Below are 12,876 nucleotides of genomic sequence, written 5' to 3'. Positions count from 1 at the left end.
GACATGAAATAACAACCCTATAATCACCTTTACGCTCCTGTTATACAATACAATGAGCATCATAACATAATAAGACCTATAAGACATAGGATACCTGCTTCGAACCTTCAAAATACGCTTTTACTTTCACTTTAATAGAGCCCTCTAGACATGAAATAACACCCCTATGGTCAGCTTTACACTGCTAGTACCAAATATAGTAGACCAAATAAGGCATATATAAGATATACAAAACCTGTATGTGTGTGTGAAGACCAAGACCAAGACCAAGACCATCATGGATGCCAGTTATTTTATTTGGACCAAACAAAATAATTTATTCAGTTTATTTTGTAGCAATTATTTTGTAGTAAGAAAAAAAATACAGAAAAGAAAAAAAAAAGAAAAATACAAAAAAATACAATAAATACAAAAAATAATACAAATACATAAAAAAACAAATAAACAAGTAAATATGAATAATATATAAAATAATATATAATATATTATTATATATTATTTAATTTAATATATAATAATATATAAAATACCTAAAAACAAAGAATATAGCACTTTTGAAAAATTTGATGGATGGATGGATGGATGTATAGATGGATGGATGGATGATGCATAGATGGATGGCTAGATGGATGGATGGTGGATGGATGGATGGATGCATAGATGACTAGATGGATGCCATGGATGGATGGATGCATAGATAGATGGATGGATGATGGATGGATGCCATGGATGGATGGATGCATAGATAGTTGGATGGATGCATAGATAGATGGATGGATGGATGGATGGATGGATGGATGAACGGATGGATGGATGGATGAATGGATGCATAGATGGATGGATGGATGGATGGATGGATTGATGGATGGATTGACAGATGGATGAATGGATGCATAGATGGATGGATGGATGGATGCATAGATGGATGGATGGACGGATGGTTGAATGGATGCATAGATGGATGGATGGATGGATGCATAGATAGATGGATGGATGCCATGGATGGATGGATGCATAGATAGTTGGATGGATGCATAGATAGATGGATGGATGGATGGATGAACGGATGGATGGATGGATGGATGGATGAATGGATGCATAGATGGATGGATGGATGGATTGATGGATGGATTGACAGATGGATGAATGGATGCATAGATGGATGGATGGATGCATAGATGGATGGATGGATGCATAGATGGATGGATGGACGGATGGTTGAATGGATGCATAGATGGATGGATGGATGGATGCATAGATGGATGGATAGATGCATAGATGGATGGAGGGATGGATGCATAGATGGATGGATGGACGGATGGTTGAATGGATGCATAGATGGATGGATAGATGCATAGATGGATGGAGGGATGGATGCATAGATGGATGGAGGGATGGATGCATAGATGGATGGATAGATGCATAGATGGATGGAGGGATGGATGCATAGATGGATGGATGGACGGATGGTTGAATGGATGCATAGATGGATGGATGGATGGATGGATGGATGCATAGATGGATGGATGGATGCATAGATGGATGGATGGACGGATGGAGGGATGGATGCATATGCATAGATGGATGGATGGATGGATGGATGGATGGATGGATGGATGGATGGATGGATGGATTGATGGATGGATTGACAGATGGATGAATGGATGCATAGATGGATGGATGGATGCATAGATGGATGGATGGATGCATAGATGGATGGATGGACGGATGGTTGAATGGATGCATAGATGGATGGATGGATGGATGCATAGATGGATGGATAGATGCATAGATGGATGGAGGGATGGATGCATAGATGGATGGATGGACGGATGGTTGAATGGATGCATAGATGGATGGATAGATGCATAGATGGATGGAGGGATGGATGCATAGATGGATGGAGGGATGGATGCATAGATGGATGGATAGATGCATAGATGGATGGAGGGATGGATGCATAGATGGATGGATAGATGCATAGATGGATGGAGGGATGGATGCATAGATGGATGGATGGACGGATGGTTGAATGGATGCATAGATGGATGGATGGATGGATGGATGGATGCATAGATGGATGGATGGATGCATAGATGGATGGATGGACGGATGGAGGGATGGATGCATATGCATAGATGGATGGATGGATGGATGGATGGATGGATGGATGGATGGATGGATGCATAGATGAATGGATAGATGGATGGATGGATGGATGCATAGATGAATGGATAGATGGATGGATGGATGCATAGATGGATGGATGGACGGATGGTTGAATGGATGCATAGATGGATGGATGATAGATGGATGGATAGATGCATAGATGGATGGATGGACGGATGGAGGGATGGATGGACAGAGGGACGGACAGACGGATGGATGAACAGCTTAGTGCACTTAGTGCAAGCAAGATGCGGAGGGCGACATGACACCAGGGTTGTGATGACAGACCTTCCTCTCCTCCGTCGGTTTCGTCCTTGCAGCGCCAGCACCCAAACCGGTTGGACTGGTTTCCGCTCAGCGACAACCAAGGATCAAACAAAAGGTGGCCTGCAGGATTCTACAAGAAACCCACATAGTGACAGAATAACCACAAGGATGAGGAAGTGTAGTCTTTACAAAGGAATGTCGTTTACGTGTTACGTGAAAGGACGGACGTGCAGTTACGCATGTATGTGAAGGCCACACATGCTTTTACCCTTACACGTGAAAGGACAGACGTGCATTTAAATGTGTATGTGAAAGGACAAACGTGCATTTATGTGTGTATGTGAAAGGACAAACGTGCATTTATGTGTGTACGTGAAAGGACAGACGTGCATTTATGTGTGTACGTGAAAGGACAGACGTGCATTTATGTGTGTACGTGAAAGGACAAACGTGAATTTTTGTGTGTACAAGAAAGGACAGACGTGGATTTATGTGTGTACGTGAAAGGACAGATGTGCATTTACAGTATCCATGTGCGTGAAAGGACAGACGTGCATTTATGTGTGTACATGAAAGGACAAACGTGAATTTTTGTGTGTACATGAAAGGACAGACGTGCATTTATGTGTGTACGTGAAAGGACAGACGTGCATTTATGTGTGTACGTGAAAGGACAGACATGCATTTATGCATGTACGTGAAAGGACAGACATGCATTCATGCTTGTAAGTGAAAGGACAGACGTGCATTTATGTGTGTACGTGAAAGGACAAACGTGAATTTTTGTGTGTACATGAAAGGCCAGGCGTGGATTTATGTGTGTACGTGAAAGGACAGATGTGCATTTACAGTATCCATGTGCGTGAAAGGACAGACGTGAATTTTTGTGTGTACATGAAAGGACAGACGTGCATTTATGCATGTACGTGAAAGGACAGACATGCATTTATGCATATATGTGAAAGGACAGACGTGCATTTATGCGTGTAAGTGAAAGGACAGACGTGCATTTTCGCATATAAGTGAAAGGACAGACGTGCATTTATGCATATATGTGAAAGGACAGACGTGCATTTAAGCGTGTACGTGAAAGGACAGACGTGCATTTATGCATATACGTGAAAGGACAGACGTGCATTTATGCATATACGTGAAAGGACAGACGTGCATTTATGCGTGTACGTGAAAGGACAGACATGCATTTAAGCATGTACGTGAAAGGACAGACGTGCATTTATGCATGTACGTGAAAGGACAGACGTGCATTTTGGCATGTATGTGAAAGGACAACCTTGTGTGCTGGTTATTGTGCGCAGCTGCTCTATAGGAGTCGTCCACAACTCAACACAAAGGGCCGAAAACGTAGCTTAGCAGGTCCCCTTTAGGGATGCCTTGCTCGGATGGTGTTTGCCTTGCGAGTCAGATGAAGGTGGCGTACCTGCTGTACATGACTTGATCGGAATGCACACGGCAGCTTTATGACTTCCTCTTTGGCCGGCACCGTCGCCTGAGAACTAGTGAGGCTGCTTTCCGGGAGCATCTTGGGACACAAGGGTGTACGAGAGTCTTGACGCTCAGGTATGAAGCAACCTACTTAGACACTTAGTGGATTTACAAAGTGGTGTACAAGTCTTCTATGCTCTAATATGTCTTATTTTCTCTTATTATGTTGACTATATTGGGTAATAGAAGTGTAAAGGTGACTATAGGGGTGTTATTTCATATCTAGAGGGCTCTAATCATGTTAAACACTATTTACTGGGTCATAAACACATTTTCCATGTCTTATATGTCTTATTTTCTCTTATCATATCTACTATATTGGGTAATAGGAGTGTAAAGGTGACTATAGGGGTGTTATTTCATATCTAGAGGGCTTTAATAATGTTAAACACTAAATACTGGGTCATAAACACATTTTCCATGTCTTATATGTCTTATTTTCTCTTATCATATCTACTATATTGGGTAATAGAAGTGTAAAGGTGACTATAGGGGTGTTATTTCATATCTAGAGGGCTCTAATCATGTTAAACACTATTTACTGGGTCATAAACACATTTTCCATGTCTTATATGTCTTATTTTCTTGTATTATATCAACTATATTGGGTAATGGGAATGTAAAGGTGACTATAGGGGTGTTATTTCATATCTAGAGGGCTCTAATAATGTTAAACACTATTTACTCGGTCATAAACACATTTTCCATGTCTTATATGTCTTATTTTCTCGTATTATATCAACTATATTGGGTAATGGGAGTGTAAAGGTGACTATAGGGGTGTTATTTCATATCTAGAGGGCTCTAATAATGTTAAACACTATTTACTCGGTCATAAACACATTTTCCATGTCTTATATGTCTTATTTTCTCGTATTATATCAACTCTATTGGGTAATAGGAGTGTAAAGGTGACTATAGGGGTGTTATTTCATATCTAGAGGGCTCTAATCATGTTAAACACTATTTACTGGGTCATAAACACATTTTCCATGTCTTATATGTCTTATTTTCTCTTATCATATCTACTATATTGGGTAATGGGAGTGTAAAGGTGACTATAGGGGTGTTATTTCATATCTAGAGGGCTCTAATCATGTTAAACACTATTTACTCGGTCATAAACACATTTTCCATGTCTTATATGTCTTATTTTCTCTTATCATATCTACTATATTGGGTAATGGGAGTGTAAAGGTGACTATAGGGGTGTTATTTCATATCTAGAGGGCTCTAATCATGTTAAACACTATTTACTCGGTCATAAACACATTTTCCATGTCTTATATGTCTTATTTTCTCTTATCATATCTACTATATTGGGTAATAGGAGTGTAAAGGTGACTATAGGGGTGTTATTTCATATCTAGAGGGCTCTAATAATGTTAAACACCATTTACTCGGTCATAAACACATTTTCCATGTCTTATATGTCTTATTTTCTCGTATTATATCAACTATATTGGGTAATAGGAGTGTAAAGGTGACTATAGGGGTGTTATTTCATATCTAGAGGGCTCTAATAATGTTAAACACTATTTACTCGGTCATAAACACATTTTCCATGTCTTATATGTCTTATTTTCTCTTATCATATCTACTATATTGGGTAATAGGAGTGTAAAGGTGACTATAGGGGTGTTATACCATTTCTAGAGGGCTCTAATCATGTTGAAAACTGTATTTACTCGGTCATAAACACATTTTATATGTCTTATAGGCCTTATTTTGTCTTATTCTGCCTACTATGTTTGGTACTAGGGTCTAAAGGTGACTATAGGGGTGTTATTACATGTCGAGAGGGCTCTAATAATGTTTAAAGTGTATTTAGAAAGTGGTGTACAAGTCTTCTATGCTCTTATATGTCTTATTTTCTTTTATTATGTTTACTATATTGAGTAATAGGAGTGTAAAGGTGACTATAGGGGTGTTATTTCATATCTAGAGGGCTCTAACAATGTTAAACACTATTTACTGGGTCATAAACACATGTTTATATGTCTTATTTTCTCTTAAAAAATAATAATAATAAAAAGAAAATAATTTAGTGGCAAAAAAGAGCAAATTTGCAGTGCCGTGAAAGATGAAATGTGAACCTTCAAGTCTGTGTTGTGTGGTGTTTGTTTTCCTGGACGGACATGTAGGTGATGAACAAAGCAATCAGTCACGACAATACGACGTCTTAGTATGCAAAACAAGGCATGGTTTAAATTTAGCAAGATATTTTTATGACGAACCTACAAAGACTTTTGCAATCAAATACTTCATGGGGTCACCAGGGGAAGGTAGAACCTTATTTCATCATGCAAAAATCTTTGGACACTCTTCTTAATGAGGTGCCTTCATGCTCCGTTCTTCTAATTCAATGGGAAGGCCCTTGGAGTTCAGCGTCCTGACCTCGACTCCATAAAACACCTTAGAGATCAACATGTCGGGAGTCGAGTCCCTCCATTTTCCATCAATGTGGGGCAGCGTGGCTGGGGTGGTAGAACTGAGGGTTGCTGGTTCCATCCTCTGTGCTCCCGTGACCATCCTGTATGAAACATCTAAGACAATATATTGCAATCTACTGATTGCATTGTTCTGCACTCTAAGACTTACAGTTTATGTCTTATTTTCTCTTATTACGTCTACCATATTGGGTAATAAAAGTGTAAAGGTGACTATAGGGGTGTTATTTCAAATCTAGGGCACTCTAATAAGGTTAAAAACTGTATTTACAAGGTCATAAAAACATTTTCTGTGTCTTATATGGCTTATTTTGTCTTATTATGTCTACTGTATGGGGCAAAAGGAGTGAGTGTAAAGGTGAGTATAGGGGTGTTATTTCATATCTAGGGAGCTGGAATAACGTGAAAAACTGTATTTACAAGGTCATAAATATTTTTTATGTCTTATATGGCTTATTTTGTCTTATTATGTTTACTGTATGGGCAAAAGGAGTGAGTGTAAAGGTGACTATAGGGGTGTTATTTCATATCTAGAGGGCTCCAATAATGTTAAACATTATTTACTCGGTCAAAAACACATTTTCCATGTCTTATATGTCTTATTTTCTCTTATCATATCTACTATATTCGTTACTGGGGACTAAAGGTGACTATAGGGGTGTTATTGCATGTCAAGGGGGCTCTAATAATGTTTAAAGTGTATTTAGAAAGTGGTGTACAGGTCTTCTATGCTCTAATATGTCTTATTTTCTCTTATTATGTTTACTATATTGGGTAATAGGAGTGTACAGGTGACTATAGGGGTGTTATTTCATGTAGAGAGGGCTCTGATAATGTTTAAAGTGTATTTGGAAAGTGGTGTACAGGTCTTCTATGCTCTAATATGTCTTATTTTCTCTTATTATGTTTACTATATTGGGTAATAGGAGTGTAAAGGTGACTATAGGGGTGTTATTTCATGTAGAAAGGGCTCTGATAATGTTTAAAGTGTATTTGGAAAGTGGTGTACAGGTCTTCTATGCTCTAATATGTCTTATTTTCTCTTATTATTATCTCTATTAATGTTAAACACTATTTACTCGGTTATAAATGTCTTATATGTCTTATTTTCTTGTATCATATCTACTATATTGGGTAATAGGAGCATAAAGGTGACTATAGGGGTGTTATACCATTTCTAGATGTCTGTAATCATTTTGAAAACTGTATTTACGCGGTCATAAACACATTTTATATGTCTTATTTTCCTTATTTTGTCTTATTATGATATTATATATTAGATATTATATACTGTACCATACCATAGCATAGCATACCATATTGTAGTATACTGTACCATACCGTACAATACATACTGTACTATGCCATACCATACTACATCTTACTATACCATACTGTACTGTGCCATACTATATTGCACTATACCATATTGTACTATACTATACCATACCATACTGTAGCATAGCATAGCATACCATACCATGCTGTACCACAGCACTTTTTGTGTGACGTGGGTATTGCAAAGCGGTGTACTTTTATTGTGTGTATTCCGGTGAGGTGTGAACTAGGGTATCTTCCTGTGGCTGCAGTACCGGATCGGGCAGCTGTACATGATCAGCAAGCACAGCTGCGAGCAGAGCGGCGGGGGAGAAGGGGTGGTGGTGGTGAAGAACGAGTCGGACGTTCACCCCCAACACGGACCGGGACAGATGACGGAGAAGCGAATCTTCCTCAGCAGGTAAGGAGAATCACCTTGCCATGCGCATCCATGTCACACCTCCCAGGCTGACATGGGGCCCGAGTACTTTTATGGTATCAGGATACATGACTACTACTACTCCAGGTAGGACCATACTGCAAATACTGCAAATACTGCAAATACCAGTGAAGTACAGGGCCAGTTTCGCCGATATTGTGCAGTAGAACTCCACTTTTCATAGTGAGGCTAGAGCAGGGGTGGGCAAACTACGGCCCGGGGGCCACATCCGGCCCGCCAAGTGTTTGAATACGGCCCGCCCAATCTTAGTAAAAAAGTATTTCATTTAAACTCAACATACAACCTGGCATCATGGCCTGAGCCAACCTTTCGATGGTTTTATCAATTTCCTTTTTTGACATGGTCTGTTGTTTACAAAGTGCTCCTGAAAAAAGGGACACAAGCACATAATAATAATAATAATTATTATTATTGTTATTATTAGATTATTATTAGATTATTAGATTATTATAATTATTATTATATTATTATAATTATTATTATATTATTATAATTATTATTAGAACTATTATGATTATTATAATTATTATATTTATGTTAATTATTATATTAATTATATATAATATTATTGTTATATTTGCATATTTTGCATAATAATAATATAATAATTATTATTTTAATTTTATTGTAATTATTATAATATTTTATTATTTTTAAAATATTTAAATATAAATCTAAAATAATAAATAATAATAGCAGATTGCATGACAATTTTACAGATACAATAATACCAGGTGGACTGTTACGTGTAAAATATATAGTCTGCCCCCCCCCCCGTAAATTTTGTCATATCAATGCGGCCCGCGAGTCAAAAAGTTTGCCCACCCCTGGGCTAGAGGCTAGCAGGCTGAGAAATCCCCCAGTTTAATGTGAGTGGCGACTTGTCCCACTCTATCGGATGGTCCTTGAAGGCACCATGTAACTTTTCATGTTTTTTTTCTTTTTTTTTCATGCTTTAAAACAATGCAAAAATTCATTTTTCCTACAATTGTTTGAAGTTTAGTATACTAAGTACTGTGAAAAGCTGTAAAATAATAAAGAAATTCAACAAAACTTTTGAAACATGCATTAATAAATATAATAATGAACTTGAAATTAAACTCCCCACTCCTAATCTCACCTAACTCATTAACCTCACTAACCTCAACTCTTTTTCTAATCCCTCCGTTCCACCCGCCGACTAATCCCAATATAAACTCTTCAAGAAGTCAAGCAATCTTCTCACTAATCTTTCTGCGCTTGTGGGACTTTGGGTCCTCGTGAGACTACAAACGCATCATCGGTCAGCACATGCCACAAGTTGCACACACAAATTTCCACTGAACGCCTAACGGGGACCCAGAGTGGGACAGTGTGCTAATAATGATCTAGAAGGTGGTAAACAGGTGGTTTTCTATGTCTACTATGTCTCGTTTTCTCTATAATGTCTACTATATTGTGTAACAGGCATGTAAAGGTGACTGTAGGGGTGTTATTCTCTGTCCAGAGCTCTCTAGTAATGTTAAAAAGCGTATTTAGAAAGTAGTAAACAGGTTTTCTATGGCTTGTATGTTTATTTTCTCTCTCTATCTCTACTGTATTGGGTTGTAGGAGTGTAAAGGTGACTGTAGGGGTGTTATTCAATGTCTTGAGGGCTCTAATCATGTTTTAAAAAGCATATTTAAAAGGTGGTAAACAGGTTTTCTATTGCTTGTATGTTTATTTTAGTTGACTATTTCTACTATATTGCGTAACAGGAGTGTAAAGGTGACTATAGGGGTGTTATTTCATGTCCAGAGGGCTCTATAATATTAAAGTGTGTATATAGAAGGTGGAAAACAGGTCTTCTGTATCTTATGTGTTTTATTTTCTATGATTAATGGCAATGTTTGGCAGCAGAAAGTGTCAAGCACGAGGTGGTCAAGTCTTGGCTGCAGCAAGGCACCGTTCAGCGCACCACCGTAGAATCCTCCATCAATTCTTCATTGTGTCAGGGTGCTCTGAAGAAAACATGAGAGCATCTGTTCAAAAACTGAAGCCGAAGCGCACTTGGATCATGCAACATGACCGCCTCCCGAAACATTCCACTAAAGCCGAGGGTCGAAGACTCAAAATCAAAGCTAAAAAAATGGGCAAACTTTCTGCTTGTCCTTATTTATAAATGGAATATTGTTTGTCAGAGTATGTCAGAGTAAAACCTGTTTACCACCTTCTAAATATACGTTTTAACATGATTAGAGCCCTGCAGACATGAAATAACACCCCTATAGTCACATTTACACTCATATTACCCATTATAGTAGACACAATAAGGGAAAATAAGACATAAGAAACAGAAAACATGCTTGCCACCTTCAAAAATACACTTTTTAACATGATTAGAGCCCTCTGGACATGACATAACACCCCTATAGCCATCTTTACACCCCTATTACCCAGTATAGTGGACACAGTAAGAGAAAATTAGACATATAAGACATAGGAAACCTGTTTACCGCCTTCTATAAAACCACTTTTTATCCTTATTAGAGCCCCCTACACATGAAATAACACCCCTATAGTCACATTTACACTCCTATTACCCAACATAGTAGATATAATAAGAGAAAATAAGACATAATTCAGCAGATATATGCAATACATTTATGTTAGACAGAAGTTAATATGTTAGTACATAAGTTAATAATATGTTAGACATAATGATAGAAAATAAGACATATAAGACATGGAAAACCTGTTTACCTTCTTCTATAAATCCACTTTTTATCCTTATTAGAGCCCCCTACACATGAAATAACACCCCTATAGTCACATTTGCACTCCTATTACCCAACATAGTAGATATAATAAGAGAAAATAAGACATACGGTATAAGACATATCAATCCTGTTTACCTCCTCTTTTTTTAATCATAATTAGAGCCCTCTACACACTAAATAACCCCCCTATAGACACCTTTACACTCTTTTTACCCAATAAAGTAGACATAATAAGATAAAATAAGACATAATTAAGCAGATATATGCAATACATTTATGTTATGCAGTACATTTTGTCGCAAAACACAAGTCATTAAAAAATCAAGACATCTTACTTCCTATTCCCATAAATTGGTAAGCAAAGCAGGACCACCCTAGCGAGGGCCAAGTGGGGACCCTGTCCAGACGCCCAAGTGCGGATGCATCTTGATGGCGAGTATCGGGATTATTTTTCCACATAGCACACATTCATGGTAATCACACCCACGCTAGCATATCTGGAGTGCAGGCGTGCTGGAGTGCCACCTACATGACTCTCTTCCCATGTGAGCTCCAGCGCTGGTGGTTAGCAATACTGTAAGTCTGCTCAGGTGTAATTACCCATGAGTCATACCAACGAATACTGCGCTGAGCAAAGTCGCCTACAGGTAATTTGGCTATAAATGGAACAACCACTGAAAATGATTTTTTTTTCTTTCTATCTCTTTTTCTCTCCACTCCCCTTTTTCCGCCCTTTTTTCTCCTTGCAGCAAACTTCCAGCATGGGCCAAGACCTTTGCTCCGCGCTTCTTCTACTTGACAGAAAAGGCCTGGAATTTCTACCCGTACACCATCACAGGTGCATTCATGCATTCATTAAATTGTATTACAAATACATAAAAACTAAAATTATTCATTCATTTTCTACCGCTTATCCTGTGCTGGAGCCTATCCCAGCTGTCTTGGGGAGAGGCGGGGTACACCCTGGACTGGTGGCCAGCTAATCACAGGGCACATATAGACAAACAACCATTCACACTCACATTTATAACTATGGAAAAAAAAAATTAAAATTCCACAAAATTCCAAAACAAAACATGTGGGAAGAAACCGGAGTACCCGGAGAAAACCCACGCGTGCACGGGGAGAACATGCAAACTCCACATAGAGATGGCTCTCCTGGCTGTGAGGCCTGTGCGCTAACCACTCAACCACCATGCAACCGAGAACCTGTTCATGACCTTCTAAATACACTTTTTTAACATTAGAGCCCTTTGAAATAAAATAACACCCCTACAATCCACTTTACACTATTATTTCCCAAAATAGTAGTTATAATCAAATAAAATACTCCAGTTATTTAACGTTGTGCTGCAGGGACTCGAGACGGCCACAAGCTAGCAAGCTAGTGAGCTAACCAGTTAGCCTTGCGTCCATTTATTGTGAACCAAAGAAGACAGAAATGTACCACTTCCACATTAAATGGCAGGAGAACTTATTTCCACTCGATGATGTTGACTTCATACTGTGTTATGTTAAGGTAACGCCATGTAAGACAAACAACCATTCACACTCACATTCATACCTATGAACAATTTGGAGTCGCTAATTAACCTAGCATGTTTTTGGAATGTGGGAGGAAACCGGAGTACCCGGAGAAAACCCACGCATGCACGGGGAGAACATGCAAACTCCGCACAGAGATGCCCGAGGGTGGAATCGAACTCGGGTCTCCTGCGCGCTAACCGCTCGACCACCGTGCAGCCCGACTAAAATTATATATAAGGAAATTGAAAACAAGCTAAAAGATAGCTCATGTGTCTGAAAATACATTTGCCAATGCAAATCTCAGTCAAGGCTTAGTATGGGCCATGAAAAGGTGCGGTCAAAGACATTGTGTAATTAAAGTTGAATTACCATGTTTTGAGATGTACTTACTTAAATGCTTCAAATAGTACTTCAAGGCTACAAAGTCAGTGATAAAAATTATTCA

The 12,876-nt window shown here is 38.5% G+C and overlaps 1 protein-coding gene across 1 annotated transcript in view; it reads left to right on the top strand.

Annotated features, from left to right (window-relative positions):
* The window catches only part of pitpnc1b (phosphatidylinositol transfer protein cytoplasmic 1b), a 30,698-nt gene that overhangs the window by 414 nt on the left and 17,408 nt on the right, over positions 1–12,876 (top strand). The window contains exons 2-3 of the mRNA XM_058056481.2: positions 7,979–8,127; positions 11,654–11,742. Of these exons, the coding sequence (XP_057912464.2) occupies positions 7,979–8,127; positions 11,654–11,742 (238 nt within the window). The remainder of the gene's footprint in view (positions 1–7,978; positions 8,128–11,653; positions 11,743–12,876) is intronic.

The sequence above is a fragment of the Doryrhamphus excisus genome, linkage group LG19, assembly GCF_037039965.1.
Source record: "Doryrhamphus excisus strain RoL-2023G ecotype Guam linkage group LG19, RoL_Dexc_Guam_v1.1, whole genome shotgun sequence".
Taxonomy (NCBI): domain Eukaryota; kingdom Metazoa; phylum Chordata; class Actinopteri; order Syngnathiformes; family Syngnathidae; genus Doryrhamphus; species Doryrhamphus excisus.
This window is presented reverse-complemented; position numbering and strand designations above follow the sequence as displayed.